This window comes from Lepidochelys kempii, chromosome 3 (genome assembly GCF_965140265.1).
Source record: "Lepidochelys kempii isolate rLepKem1 chromosome 3, rLepKem1.hap2, whole genome shotgun sequence".
Classification (NCBI taxonomy): domain Eukaryota; kingdom Metazoa; phylum Chordata; order Testudines; family Cheloniidae; genus Lepidochelys; species Lepidochelys kempii.
Genome location: NC_133258.1, coordinates 192552607 through 192569098, shown reverse-complemented (window position 1 = coordinate 192569098; position 16492 = coordinate 192552607). Strand labels below are relative to the sequence as shown.

Sequence of the window (16492 nt, the reverse complement as noted above, 5' to 3'; positions counted from 1 at the left end):
CCCCGCCTCTTCTCCACCTCCTCCCCTGAGCATGCAGCTCCCTGCTCCTGGAAAGAGCTAAGTGCTGCCAAACAGCTCTTTGGTGGTGGGAAGTGCCTGGAGGTAGGCAGAGGAGCAGGGATGTGGCATGCTGGGGAGGGGGGTGGCAGGTGAAAGCTTGGCAGCCTGCAGCAAATGTGACCTCTGTGTTTGAGACCCCTGGTATACATATCACAGAACATAAGATACTGTACAGAAATGGTTAATAGCTCAAGTGTTTAGTGTCCCTAGTTATGTTTTGGAACAGGAAAAGTACAGTTTTCCACAGACACATCCCTTGCTGGATGTTGTCATCCACCTTGAGTCCAGTGGTTAGGCTTTTTGACTTAAGTCATTACTCAAGATGACAATGGGCAGGGACATTTTCTTTGTGATGAAGATGCACTCTCAGATTGAAGTGTCAAGTACTTGAACAAATTGATGCATTAAAAAGCAGGCACCAGGCCCACATGGTATACATCTGAGATTTCTGAAGGAGCTTAGATATGAAATGGCTGAGTTCATAAATCTTATTTAAAGATGGTTACTTTCCAAGCTTCTGGAGTAATAGCTATGTTGTGCCTGTACTTAAAAAAAGCTCTGGCAATATGTGAGAAATCATAGACTAGTAAGTCTTCCATATGTACTTAACACATTTTACTTGTAATTATCATTTCAACTAAATCTGCCATCTGGAAAATCATGATTAACCAGCATGATACGTACAAAGGAAAATAGCTTTTGAGAAGGTTCCTCAGAGGCTACTGACAATAAGTTTCTCGTAAGGTGAAAGACAAAATAGTGCCATGGATCCAAAAACTGTTTAGGAGATAAGTGACCATTTAATCTGTTTTTATAGCAAAAGCACAACAGCTGCAAGGCCCGTGGTTCTCTATGTACTTATGTTTCCAAACAATTATTTATACAGTGAACTAAGTAGTGAAGAAGCAAAGTTTAGATGTTATTTAAATTAGTCAGGACCAGAAGAAGTTGAGCCATTTGACCAAGCTAGGTGAAAATGTAATGATGGATGAAGTTCAGTGTCAGTAAATGCAAAGTAATATACATTGCAGGGAAAACAAACTACTCATGAACCTTCCAGAATGCTAAACTATCAATGCAGGAAAGCAATGCAGGTGATGTAGACATAATGAAGACCCCAGTGTGCAGTTGCAGTCAAAGAAAAGGTGATTTAAGGAAGAGGATGGAAAATACACCTGTACAATAAAGCAGAATTGGGGTGTGTTTAGGGAAGAATTAAAATAAAGGGCACAGAAAAACTCATGACTGAATAGAATGAGATTGTTTACTTACCTTAATTTGCCCCCTTTGGGTGAGTAAGCATGACATCGCACCTTCAATTACATCACAATTTTTTTTTTCACAGAACTCCTTCCTCAATGCACATGATGAATGGGTCTGATTGAGCAGCTCTTCAATAACTTGTTTCTTCACTGTTCACTGTAGGACCCCCAGCCTTATTTACTGCATCCTATTCAATCCTGGCTCCAAAGACAATTTTGTCATCAGCTTTTTGCTATAGTATTGAGTGCTTCACAAACAACTTATTTTCACAACGGTGAGGGGGCTCTATACCCATAATACAGATTAAGGACTAAGGCAGCAAGAGTAGACCCTTCTGATGATTAAGTTTAGGAGCTTGGTTTAAGATGTGGGGGGAAATTCCAGCTACTACAATAGAGGCAGTGGGGTAAAATGGGGCACAGTTGGGCCCAGCAATCTCCTGGGACTCACAACAGTGCAGGAAAGCTCCTCCTCCCTGGGACCACCAGGACATATGTGGTAGTAAGCTTAATTATTGAATTTCCTAACTTGAGTGCTTGGCTTTAACTCGTGTTTAATACAATTTTAATTTTTTTTTAAAGGCAGTATATTAACTCCTACACCAGGCCATCAACAGGGTTGGAACCTTTAGATAGATCACCCACTCCTAGCTTTTCACCCCAGCCCAGTCCTTTCCTTCCCCCTGGCTTGACTCATCCCTTCTGTATTTGCATAAGGTGGCTTCCTCTGCTACCCTACCTGGACACCAGTAGGGGCATCACAGAGCATTGGATAGGGGGTTCCCTGTTACATTCCTTAGCTCAGGGGTCATGGAGGTTTTACACGGGTTGCAAGTACATGCATGAAACAGAGCATCTGCTATAAAATATATCATTTAAATACCTTCTGCAGTTTTGGCTGTTGCTGCAACGGTGCTGCCTTCAGAGCTGGGTGCCTGGCCAGCAGCCAGCACTGTGCGGTCACTCAACTCTGGAGGCAGCGCATGCTGCCAGCATCACCACAGAAGTAAGAGTGGCAATGGGGTGCTAGTCAGTCTACTGTGAAGTGATATTTGTATGTTAATACCACTTTTCACTGCCTCCCAGCTAGCGAGCAATTCTGCTGTGAAAAGCGATAGACAGTTTCTTCACATACCTCCTGGTATTAAGCAGTAAATATTTAAAAATATAACTTTTCTGCTAATAATTCAATCTTTAATTTAAAAGCTGTGAGAAAAGATACATTCATTTTAAATAGGGTTATTAATTTAGCATTTAAAGTAGTGTTAAATATAAAATAGTGGTTTAATTTAGATGGGGAGGTGTCAAAGGGGTCACCCATACAAAAAGTTTGTGAACTACCCTAGTCCACAGCTGCCAAGCAAGTGGCTTCCCCCCTGCAGCCTAGTGTAGTCAGCAGTTGGAGCAGTGAAATAGAGCATGCTGGGTGCAGGTAAGATTTTAGCTGCTTCACTCTGACCATGTGAAAACAGATTTTTCAGAGGCTTAGAACTTGGTCAAATTTCAGTTCCATTCTCAAGGTATGGGGGGGTACAAGAGCTTCTCAAAGAAATTCTAAAACCATTTTAAATATGGGAGAAATGTATTTTTCCCTAACTTTGTTCTCAAAACCAGCAGAACCATTTTGCACGAAACCTTCCAAAATTATTCCATTGCAATTTGCCAAACTTCAGCTGTTTGGGCTGAAAAGATATAAACAACAGAAGCTACAGTCTTATATGGGGAAGATGTCAGGCAAACTTCAAACGTAGTGCTACCAGTAACAATGAACCAGCCAAATTCCTCCACTTTAAGCATACTAAATACTTTCCTAATGTAAACAGGTCACTTGTTATGAAGGGAGATTTCTATTAAATGGAGCATCCTAAAAAGACCCCACTTCCATGTTCAAGTTTACACATTTTAAAATGGAATTTCAGGCCTATACCATCCTTCTGAATGCAAGGACAGCGCGAGATATGTACCTGCCTGAATCTTGTACTATTGAACCAGCTCAATTTAAGTAAAGCAGTGAACCTATCTACTGGACAAGGTTCTAGTTCAGTAAATGCTGCTTGACGTGGTACGGAGCATATGCAGAGTTGCTGGTGCTCAGCACATCAACATCAATACAGCAGCAGATGTCCCCTCAAAAATTTCAACTAGAGGGGCAGTTTTCAATCATATGAAACCTTCTGCAGGGGTGTTAATACGGCTGCATGTTTAGAGAAATGAACCGCTGTAACCTGTTGAATAGTTTAGTAGCATATGTGTGCACCTCTGTAAAGGCACATTCTTGCACTTCAGGCACCTGCTCCCATTTATCACGTGCCCAAAACACTACCAAACTCGTACTAAGGGTTCCCCCCCTCTACTAATAGAATATCTAGGTGAGTTGTGATTTAAAGTTAGTCGGAAGATTGGCTTGTGTTGTCAAACTTCATCCCAATCCTGTCTGTCCTGGAACTTTGTCTTGTATACGCATTAGTACCGGTACTGCTTTTTTGCGAAGGGCTCAGACATCTTTGCCCCAAACTAATGAGGGCTAGTTAAATGGGAAGAAAGCATTATGATAGACTAATTTAGTCCTGCCATTTTACACACCAACTTTGAGAGCAGCAGAAAGAATAGCTACGTTGCACAGGAGTTTTCCTGAGGTAACTGTGCACTGAATGGAAGCTACTGTAAAGCTAGCATTGGGTGCTACACTGAAGGACAAAACGCTCCTCCTCCCCCCACACTGGGCTAGCCAAGTGGGACATCAAAAGCAATGAAATAAACAGGCTTTGGTTGAAATAAAAGGGCTTCCAGACTAGGAGTGTTTTTCAGTACTTAGAAACCAGACAATTGTGTTTTCCCTCTGCTTTCCTCAGAGGATAGTGCACCTGCCTCCGAGGACAAAGATCATTCCAAAATGCCTGTCATCCTTGCATTTAAGTTAGAGCTTCCTTTTACCGCCAAAAAAACGTTTGAGCTAGTTGAGCTGTCTCCATGACGGCAGGTGGGTCCTATGAGACAGAGTTCTGTGTGGCTCGAAAGCTTCTCTCTCCCCAACAGAAGTTGGTCCAATAAAAGATGTTACCTCACCCACCTTGTCTCTCTCATGTCCTCTGGATTGGCAGATGAGCATATAGGAGAAAAATAACCTTTATAAAATCATGTGCCCCAGTAACAAAGAGAAGGTGGCTCTGAAACACTGCAAATGGGAGACTGGCAATGTCCCCACTAACAGCTGGCATCTTCTAACGCACACAACTTTCAATAGGAATTTTATAGCGCGAGTACCCAATTTCTTTAAACTAACAGCAACTATGGAATTAGTTCTGCAACATTCATTTTTAAAAGTGTAAAGTAATGCTGCCTGACGAAGCTCAACAGAAACATTTAGGACCCGATGGCAAGGTTCAAATATTTTATTTTTTTATTCATATAGTATGAAGGTTCTATAGTTCCCACAACATATGATGTAGCATGCAGAGGAAAAACTAAACATTCAACATAAACCGTTTTCCCCACACAAACTAAAAAAACCCTTATCCCCCCGATAAGGAAATAACAACAGCACTATTTGCTAGAACGCCAGCCAAGATATGCACAAGCAAGTAAGAGAAATAGAAAGCATTTGCTAAAATGTTTGTAACAAATACTTATGTACAAAAAATTCACAAAAGACTAGTTTCCCCTTGAAGCAGAGCACATGGCAGTTGACAATGGAACAGATACAACCACTGGCTGGGATTATAAGCCACGTACTGATCCAGAGGAAGAAAGTTACATGTAGTGGAGATTTTCTGTTTGAACATTAACATTTACCAAAGTTTGGCAACATTATCTTTTTAAATTATGCAAATTATGTAAACAAGAGGAACATTTCAATTCGATCTACATGCAAAACTTCATGTCATGCAAGGACACCAAGCACCTGGATTTCTCTCTCACAGACAGAGCCCATGATGTGCAGCACTCAGTTGAAGGAACAGCTATGGCAGACAGGTGCTCCATTTAAGTAGGTTCATACAACCTGTCCTTTCCACTGTTGATTATAAAACATTTTTTAATAGAAAAACTGCTATACAGCAAAGATGTACTATCCTAAAAATCTAGTAAATGTGTTTTTCTTCCAGCCAATAGTACCATTGCAGAAAAGGGAAGGGATGATATAAAGTTGTAAAACATGGCTCGCTACTTTTATATCACACAAATATATCTAGTTACCATACATTAGAAATCATGATATGGACAAATCTAGGGGGGAAAAAAAAGAATTCTCCAATTGAAGGACTGGAGAAGAGGAAGAGATATAAATTTAGATAATGTGAAGTTTTCCTCCTTCTCTATGGCATAGGTTAACAAGATTCCCCCCCGTATGAATCCTATATACATATATATCTCTATAAATATAGAGAGATATATAAAATATGACCAGTTATTTATGCTACCTGTAGTACTTTTTTAAATGCAGAGGGGAAGCTGTTATGGTTGAAACGAATTTAGTGGCAAGAAACATTTTATAATCTCACTAAGCAATGTATAAAATGAGTAAATGGGAATCCTGCACAATTATATCAATCCTAAATTTCATTACGCTAAGTGCAAGAGAAATCATGAATGCAAACATCTTCAGCTGTTGTATCTGAAATGAATCTCACAGCTGATTTATATATTCTTAGGGCTATTTAATAGATGCAACTGCTCCCAGTTAGTAGGTGACAGAATGAAGTGACCATATAAGCATGCTGCAAGTACTATATGCATACAAGGACTAGTTCTTGGCATTAGCATTAAACTATATTTTCTCATACTATTAAGCAGAGCTGTACTACAAGTTATTTAGCAAAGAGAGACAGTCCCTGGTAATATATTAACAGGTATAAATAAACTTAGTCTCCTGTGTTACAAAAATGTAATTAAGGTTAATTAACAGGAAGCAATGCTTTGTCAGCCAGTCAATATATAGAAACATCTGAACAGCCACAGGAAAAGGAAAACAGTTGACCTAACACCCTGTTAAATTTTTACATTCTTCTATTATATATATATAAAACTGTGTGAAATAAAAGTAAGGATGTATATCCATATATTGAACTGTTAATGTTCTGCTTGGCACTTTGTACTCTAGTTTTGTTTCTGAATCAAGTATATTAAATTAAAGCCCATCTAACTACTACATATAGAAAGCTACATATATATCTATATATAAATAGACACACATATATATATAGATAGATATTTCCTTGTTATAAAAGATGAAGAAAAATAAATTAAAAAGCCAACCCCTTCCCTTTCTCCACCACACTGATATGCTCTTTCCATCTTGCTGTCCTTCAGACTTTAAAGTGCTACACTGAGTTATTGAGAGAATAAAGTTCAATAACACTTAGTTGGCTTCATGAGGCTCATGTTGGAAAATGTGGCTTCACAGAGAAAAATACTTCCATTTAAATACACAGAGAGCGTTGCTGGACGTCTTGAGCAGATCTTCAGAGATGGAGAAGAAAGCAAAAGTGTTGGGTGGTGCCCTAAAAAGAGTCACACATCTACCACCATCTTTTTGTGGATATCTAGGCCCCCTACAACCTGAAATGGGAATGAAAAACATTTAAAGTTAAGAGAACTGAGAATTAGTAAAATGACATTAAATAGCACACCACATAAACATACTTCTACTTGCATCCTCTTAGCAACTTGCTACCTCCAGTCAGTTGCTTTTTCTGCTGCGCGCCTCTTTTCTGGCCTTTCCACACCAGCTTACACTCCCATAGACTGAATAGGCCAAATTCACAAGTAACATATAATGGGGTGTAAGTTATGGCAAGTAGGTTACATGTAACAGAATCTAGGTTAGTGCAACTCACACAGTGAGGGAGCCAGAAGAGAGAATAAATCATACCAGCTTATTCTCTCTTAGATCCGCTTATACTGACCTCTGAATTAATTTATCAGCTATGATTTTCAAACACATAAGCCTCCTCGAATAGGAAAACTCTCATGGCCTGAAAATTAAACCTGTGAAGTCAACATGAGGAACCAGGAGCTTGGGGAAGCCCACCCACATCCCTGGTAAAAGAAAGGGCGTGCACAAAAAATATGGGGAGCATCCAAAAAGTGTTTGGGAACTTCCAAAAACAGCAGGATACACATGTTCAGAAAACTAAGGGAAGATGCAAAAACAAGGAGGCAGGGGAGGAATGGGTGTGCAAAGGAAAAGTGGGGAAAGGTGTGCAGCTGAAACAAGGGAAAGACATTCAAAGAAAAAGGATCATGGAGGTAAAGGATGCATCAAAATCAACAAAACATGAGAGAAAAAAATCAATGAGGGGAAATCAAAAAACAACGGCATAAGGGGAGGCAGAGATGGAGAGAAGTGAATGGGTGAGGTATGGAGCAGAACAAACAAACGTGGAAGAAACCCACACATACTGGAAACTAACGAAAGGAGAGAGAGAACAAAAAGAGGGGAACTGGGCAGAAACACTGTAAAAGAAATGCTGAGGACAATGGACAGACAATGGGAGAGCAGAGAACGAGAGGATAAAAGTGTGAAAAAGGTTAGGGGACAACAAAGACATCACCTATTTAAATGTGTACTGGCAGTACCGCTGTAGTCACGCTTGAGAAGGAAATTCATTCTAAGCTCTTGTTTACTAATGCATATAAATGACCAGAAAATGTACTCCTTATATTTCCAATGCTGGTCCTAGTCAGAACACAAAAATTGTATATTTTAAGTTTGGTAAAAATTCCATGTGGCCATTTCTTAATTAAAGGAGCATGAAAAATTGAGATTTTAATCCTTTAAGAAAGTTTCCAAGTGCTATAAGAGAAAAGGATGTTTTTTTCAAAATCTGCACTCAACACGTACACCACACTTAATGAAGAATGAATGGTTTGTATTGAACTGAAGCTATAACCTCATACAAAGAGCATATATGTGCTTAATACTTTTTTCATTGTATATCAAGCTATTCAGATTTACATGCCTCCATACTCATCAATTTAAATATAATAAAATCAAGATACACATACATATTTACCGTCATGTGTGATCATTTGATATTTTATAAAAAGCACTTGTATTTCAATGCATCATTTGCTACTTTCCTTTTAAGAAAAATATAAATTCTCATGTTAAGTCAATCTCGTGGTTGAGCATGTTATATGCATAAAAATCCCCAATTACAAATGTATGATTATCAGACACACGATAATTCAAATACACTGCAGCTTTATATTAAATCAATTTTAAAATTCTAACGTCTATTAATTATTTTTCTTTTTATCACTTTATAGGACCAGTGCTTAGAATAGTTTATTGGTCCTCAATGCATTTATATTGGTCCAACCAAGTAAACAGATAACACTGCCAGCTCTTGCAGGACATGAAGTATCTATCCCACAAAATCATGTTATTCTGATGATTATTTCCATCCACCCCTTCAATTGTGACATTTTTAACAAAAGCATTCTCTCCCTCAGGTGCTTGGCTGGCTGATTCTCGTTCACATACTCAGAGTCTAACTAAGGGGATGTGAAGAAATTTCACCCCGTGTCAGATTGGCAGTGACCTTATGGGTTTTTCACCTTTGCAGGATATGGGTGTGGCACTTGCCAGGATTATCTGGATATATCTCACTTGATCATTTCCCTGACATTGCAGAGGCCTTGAGCACTGTTGCATCTTGGTCCCTCCTCTTCTCAGCCTGTAGCACATAACACTCTAGTCTCCTGTGGGATGTATTACTTTGATCTTATTTTGGCTGTGGTGTTTAGTCTGTGGGTCATGGCCTGGGATATACAGAAGGCCAGACTAGATCATCTGGTAGTCCCTTCTGGCCTTAAACTCCATGAAAGAGACTCTCAAAGATGTCGAAGTACCTCTTCCATTCATTCGTTTTTGTAAAGATCTCCACGCAACACATACACCACATCCAACACATACCCTTCCCATCCATGATCACGGACTGTCTCTGTGGCTACTAAAACAACTGTTTAGATGAAAAAGCAATTATAGAAATGTATTGGATATTTTAAATTTACTTTTAATGAATTTTGCTGCTCAAAACAAGGACAGTCTATTTCCATGGACCATTAATGGTCTGCAAATATGGTTTAGGAACCACTATTTTCTACCATTTGAAAGCCTGGAATCCAAGGCTCCTGTTTCTGGTTCCTCAATCTATAACAGGGGTTCTCAAATGTTATTGCACCACGACCCACTTCTGACAACAAAAATTATTACAGGTTTCAGAGTAGCAGCCGTGTTAGTCTGTATCCGCAAAAAGAAAAGGAGGACTTGTGGCACCTTAGAGACTAAAATTTATTTGAGCATAAGCTTTCGTGAGCTACAGCTCACTTCCCTGGATGCACTACATGACCGCAGGAGGGGGGACAGAAGCCTGAGCCTACCCAAGCCCTGCTGCCCTGGGGGGAGGAGGGGTCAAAGCCCGAGCCCCACCACTTCAGGCAGGGGGGCCAAAGCTGAAGCCCAAAGACATCAGCCCCAGGCAGGGGGGCTTTAACCTGAGCCCTGAAGCCCTCAGGCTTCAGCTCTGTACCCCAGCAAGTCTAAGCCAGCCCTGGCAACTCCATTAAAATGGGGTCACGACCAACTTTAGGGTCCCAACCCAGTTTGAGAACTGCTGATCTAGAAGTTCACTTTTGCCATACAGCAATTACAGGCCTGGGTAGTTTTCAATTGTTTTTATACATCTCAACAAAAAGGATGCAAAAATTAATCCACTGTATTTGCAGCACAATATTTTGATAATTTTTTCTATAGGCAGGTCAAATTGAAACATCTGAATCCTGAATAATGTAGTCAGTTATTTTATTATTAATTTTACTTACTGTAAGACAACAACGGTCTTATTTTAAATGTAATTGTGGCAAAACCAGTCTCTAGGTCAAACTGTATTTTAGATATAATTTTAGTAAATCTAAATATCAACATCTTTCCCTAAAGAATACTTACAGCACAGAACTCTTCAAAGGATATTCTTCCATCACCATCCTTATCTGCATTAATTATGGTTTTGTCTACAATTTGCTGTAACTGAGTGTCTTTGAGATTGTTCCCAACCATCATCTTCAGCACTTGGAAGAGCTCCCCATTGGAGATATAGCCATCTTTGTCCATATCATAAATCCGGAAAGCAACTGCAGAAAATGAGTTAAAGGAAAATTCAATAGTAAATATGACCTGCCAACAAAAAATTTAACTAGACTGAACACTTCTCAGAGGACAGATACATAACTATGTATTTTATATGCACAACTGAGAAAAAAGGTTTTGCATTGTTTTCTGTAGTCACATTGATTTTTAAGTCATGAATTTATAAATCCTGGGAGACAAGGATTCTACTATATCAGACACAGAACAGTCAACAATTCTACTATAATTTATTTAACCCTTTAGTATGAGAGATTTTTAACAAAATTAGGTTGGTTTAACTATGTTGGTCAGGGGTGTGAAAAAGTCACTCTTCTGACCAGTGTGGCTAAGCCAACCTAAGTCCCTGTGTAGACAATGCTAGGTCACCAGAAGAATTCTCCTGTCGACCTAGCTACCGCCTCTCAGGGGAGTGGATTACCTAAGCCGATGGGAGCATCCCTCCTGTCAGAATAGGTAGTGTCTACACTGAAGTGCAATGTTTGAAATGCAGACAAGCCCTGAGTGTAAAAGTATTCCATTAACACTGACAACATTAAGTAAACAACAAAAAATTCAGCAAACAAGAAGTGCATCATAAGCTGGGCCACTCACATTAGAGACAAAACTATGGCCTTCTGTGGCATGGCTAATCAACACCCCAACTGGTCAGTTTACAGCAAGCCATTTGAAAATAGTCTAAATCTGGGATGGGGGAAATGTTTTTTAATATTTCGTGGTAACAACTTTCCTTTCTACATTCATATTATATCTCAGTTATTGCAATAAGGATAGAAAGAAAAAGCAAAGGGTTGACCACATTATGCTTCTGAAAGATACATTGTCAAAATTTTGCAGGAACAGTTTAGTATTTCTTTGTTTTATTGTATAAGCAAAAATCAAATGATTTCCATACTGTCAAAAGCAAAATGATGTGCCTTACTCATAATTCCTTTAATCTAAAAAGGATGTGGACTTAGTTTTGCTCATTCAGTAGGGAATGGAACAATGCTACAGAAGCAGCATGGTCAGGCCTTTTTGTGAAGGTGCCAGTGACCTCAACAGGTACGGAGTCCCAACTCCTTCAAGATAGTCTCCACCTGTCCTGCCTGATGTAGACTTCTGTCAGAGAACATGCACCCCAGGAGGAAAAAGTGATTCCCAATGTTTTGTTAAAAGCAAACTACATTTGAAAAATATCAGAAAAGCTGTCATAAAAATCGAAGTACTTACACCTCAACTTCTGTTCCTTATCCCCTTTGACACTGAACTGGGAGACTCCTTCTATAAATTCTGAAGAATATAGGGCAGGAAAAGCATTTACAAATCAGTAGTGTAAATATATTTTCAAAGCCCTGTTTATTGCAAACAGAAACCAGAATATTCAGAAATTAAAAAAAAAAAAAAAAGAAGAAGAATTTTTTTTAAAAGTCTGTATTATTGGGACTGTCCTTAGAACACAGCTTACCTCAAGAAGAAATAGTGTCTCCACATCCTTATGAAGGCATTTCTAGCTCCTTTCAGCAGGAAGCATCTCAAACCAAACACCATGCCCAATGTACTAATACATATCAAAATTTACTTAAAATAATCAAAATTTATATAAATAAGGACTTGAAACACCAACTGTATTGACTTGAATTGGAGTTGTGTTGTGTTCAGTTCATCTCAAATCAAGGCCTAAATTTCATATTGGATTACATTAACGTGACCATATTTTTAATGAAACAGACACATAAATAGTATTTTTAAAAGGGTGTTATAAATAAATGTGAATATTAACAAAATGAAACTCTTAAACTATAACAAACTCCAAAACCATGTAATTCCCAGAGCCAGATCTTGCAGCCTTTACTCACATGTGTAACAGCAAAGAATCAAAAGAACTACTGATACAAGGTACATAGGATCAGACTCCAGAGCAGGACTTTCTGAAGTCCTGGAAGGTAAGATGCTGACCTAATAAGAATTTCGTAGTATAAAATACAGTAAAGAAAAAAGTACAAAGGCTACCATTAGACTGGAAATACTAAATACCATTTGTTGCCAAAAATCCCGAACAGCTTTCATTTTAACAATAAAATCAAACTGGTTTAATAAAATATTTTTATAAACATATAGGTAGAATGAAGAGAAGATCTAATACAGCTGTACTAATGTGATTTAGGTGACATTTTTCTTGTGTTTGTGAAAGATGTTAGATGGATACCAGAAAATGAGTTTCTCTAGAAAAAAATATAGGTAGAACACAGGAGAAACAATGCAGGTTTCCCCACACTTCCCTGCAGTGTCTACACAGAGTGCCAGCAGTGATTTTTTTTTTTTTTTTTTTTTTGAGGGAGCCACCTGTTCAGCAAAAACTGGATTGAGACTACCATTCATTTATGTAAGTCACCAAACATGGCCAGATGGCAACAGTAGATTCACTGCCACAAAACACATTATGACTGCATCATTTTATGATACAAAAACAGACTAGTGCTAAATCGTCTGTTACAGCTTTTCGTAATCACATTATTTGAGTTCATAATCTCATGAACAATATAGTACACTCGCTCCCCCACCCACGATGTCATTTTAACAAGTGTATTTTGACAATTATTATGTGCATTGTTTATATCGTTTTAGAGGATGACATTGTTGAGGAAAATATAGTCTTAAAATTCAAACATTCCAATTTAGTTGGGTTTTGTTTTTTGCTGTTGTGCTAGAACAGCTTGAATGTACTTCATGTTTATAGTTTTCTTCAAATTTTATTGATCAAAATATCTATATAATTGAAAATTTGGTAAATTCTAATCAGATAGACTAAAAAGTCTGTTTCTAATTTTTTCCTAATCCTGAAAAAAAATCCTACATTAATTTCAATGGGAGTTAAAGAAAACTTGCCACTCTGAGGATCTGATCCTAAATTAAAGAAATATTAAATTTGATAATTTGGCAGTGGAAAAACTCAGCCTCTGATCCTCTAAATGAGCAACATTTTAAATAATGTAGCTTTCCAATACTTACTTTAAAAGCAAAATAAGTTTCAACTGAATTCTAGTCATATCAGCTTTCTCTCTTTTTTGTTTGAAAAAGTGGCAAACTATAACTACGGGTAAAAAAAGACCATTAAATAGAAAAACCAGGACTTCTATAATTTTTGTAATTTACAGAGAAACAATTTTCAATCTAAACTGTCATAGAAAAATATCACATACAGAATATTTTAGTCACAGAAGAGCATTTTGTATGAAACACAAAAGTGTTGCAAATTATCCTGGAAAGATTCCCACACCAGTCTAGGCAACCTGGTCTAATCCTGATGTAATGTACACACAAGATATGAGTCTGTCACGGATTCTATTATTTTATGGAACTTTCATGACTTCTTCTGGGACAGGACCGAAGCAGCTGACCAAAGCAGCATCCAGCCCCAGAGCAGGGGCCCCTGGAACAGCTTGCCAGTGGTCCCAGGCCTGCCGGAGTGATGGTCCTGATCCCAGTCCCGATCAGTCCCCTGGGGCAAGGCTGGAGCAGCTGCAAGCCCCAACAGGGCTTTTTTGCCCCTCCACAGGATATTTTTGGTAAAAGTCAGGGACAAGTCGTGGGCTTCCATGATTTTTTTTTTTTTTTTTATTGCCCACGACCTGTCCCTGACTTACTAAAAATACCCGTGACAGAATCTTAATCTTAGTAATTGTGTAATACCTTAATCCTTAGGAAATATTCCAAGAAAAAAATCGTGATAAGAGGCTATAAAAATTGGAACTTATTTCTCATAAAAAATGAACTATTTAGATCCAAATATTTACAGAATCATAGAAATGAACGTAGGGCTGGAAAGGACCATGAGAAGTCATCTAGTCCAGCCACCTGCACTGAGGCAGCACCTCAATCATGCATAATAGGTGTTTATCCAACGTGTTCTTAAAAACCTCCAGTGATGGGGATTCCACAACTTCCCTTAGAAGCCTATTCCAGAACTTAACTACCCTTACAGTTAGAAAGTTTTTTCTAATAGCTAACCTAAATCTCTCTTGCTGCAGATTTTAGCCCATGACTTCTTGTCTTACCTTCAGTGGACATGGAGAACAATTGATCACAGTCCTCTTTATAACAGCCCTTAATGTATTTGAAGACTTATCAGGTCCCCCCTCAGTCTTCTTTTCTCAAGACTCAATGTCCGCAGTTTTGTAACCTTTCCTTATAGGTCAGGTTTCCTAAGCCTTCCTTCATTTTTGATGCTTTCCTCTGAACTTTCTCCAATTTGCCCATATTTTTCCTAAAGTGTGGAGCCCAGAACTGGACTCAGTACTCCAGCTGAGGCCTCACCAGTGCTGAGTAGACCGAGACAATTACCTGCCAGGTCTTACATACAACACTCCTGTTAATGCACCCTGGAATGCTATTAGCCTGTTTTACAACAGCATCACTTTGACGACTATCATTCAATTTGTGATGCACTAAAATGCCCAGATCCTTTTCAGCAGTACTACCACCTACCCAGTTATTTCCCATTTTGTACGTGTGCATTTGATTTTTGCTTCCTAAGTGAAGTACTTTGCATTTGATCTTTATTGAATTTTATCTCATTGAATTCAGACCAATTCTCCAACTTGTCAAGGTCTTTTTGAATTCCAATCCAGTCCTCCAAAAGTACTTGCAACCTCTCCTGGGTTGGTGTAATCTGAAAGGCTTATAAGCATACTCTCCACTCCATTATCCAAGTTATTAATGAAAATATTGAATAGTTCCAAATCCAGGACTGACCCCCTTCAGAAATCCCACTCGATACTCCCTCCTAGTTTGACAGCAAACCATTGATAACTACTTGTTGAGTATGTTTTTTCAAACCAGCTGTGCAACCACCTTATAGTAATTTCATCAAGACTATTTCCCTCATTTGCTTATGAGAATGTCATGTTAGACTGTCAAAATCCTTACTAAAATCATGATATATCACGTTTACTGTTTGCCCCACTCCACTCATACAGTAACACTGACAAAGAAGGAAATTAGATTTGGCATGATTTGTTCTTGCCAATCCACGTTGGCTGTTCCTCTTCACCTATTATCCTCATGGTGCTTACAAACTGATTGTCTAACAATCTGTTCCCGTATTCCAAGTATTTAAGTTAGCTTAGCTGGTTTATAATTGCTCGGGTCCTCTTTGTTTGCCCTTCTCCAGTCCTCTGGGACCTTACCCATCTTCCATGACTCTTGCTAATGGTTCTGAGATTGCTACAGCTAGTTCCATGTCTCTCTTAAAAGTTTAGTTAAGTAAAACAGAACCCACACATTTGCAACTCTCTCCCACCCATCGTGTCTTTTTCATGTTAATGAGGAAAATAGTTTTTAGAATGCCTAGATTTAGATCGTTTCACGAACATACTCTAAAATGGACATCAAGCATGAAAGTGAAGTTAAGAATATGAACAGTAAGAAAGATTATTAAACAAAACAGTTAAACCAACAGAAACTGTTATATTGGGTTATGCATTAGGGAATAAATACATTTAAGTCTATTTTATATACATGTTCACAGAAATTGTTAGTATCTATTTCTAATATATAAAAGTATCTTTACAAGCATATTTCACCCTTAAGTGGATTTCACACTATTTTGTTCTTGTAAAAAAAAAAAGAATAAATTTTGTGTCAGAGCTGAAATCAACAGTTTCCAGGAGTTAGATCTTCTAAGAAAATGCCAACATCATGAATGATAGAGCACTGTATCTTACCTTTGAAGTCCACTTCTCCATTCCCATCTGTGTCAAATATATCTATTACTCGCTGTACTAACGGGTTCTGTTGTAACTCAGGCAAAGACATGAACTCCTCCACGCTCAAAGAACCAGAGTTGTCTAAATCAAGCTTCTTAAATCTCTTTCCTAGCCGTTTAATCTCATCTGCGTCAACTAAAGGGGAAAAAAAAAAACTGCTTTCAGAAAGATTTCATGACACAAATTTGCTACTTAATTATGTTTGCTCTGATGTATTTAATTCAATGTTTCTCTTCCGGTATCACAATTGTGCCACATTTCTGCAAATCTTGTAT

General features: G+C 38.3%; 1 protein-coding gene across 4 annotated transcripts in view; it reads right to left on the bottom strand.

Annotated features, from left to right (window-relative positions):
* Positions 1-4699: 4699 nt before the first annotated feature.
* The window catches only part of PPP3R1 (protein phosphatase 3 regulatory subunit B, alpha), an 87066-nt gene continuing 75273 nt past the window's right edge, over positions 4700-16492 (bottom strand). For all 4 annotated transcript variants that reach the window (XM_073339458.1, XM_073339461.1, XM_073339459.1 and 1 more), the window contains 4 exons: positions 16176-16352; positions 11683-11742; positions 10273-10457; positions 4700-6878 (listed from right to left, as the gene is read on the bottom strand). In XM_073339458.1, the coding sequence (XP_073195559.1) occupies positions 6831-6878; positions 10273-10457; positions 11683-11742; positions 16176-16352 (470 nt within the window). In that variant the 3' untranslated portion in view covers positions 4700-6830. The remainder of the gene's footprint in view (positions 6879-10272; positions 10458-11682; positions 11743-16175; positions 16353-16492) is intronic.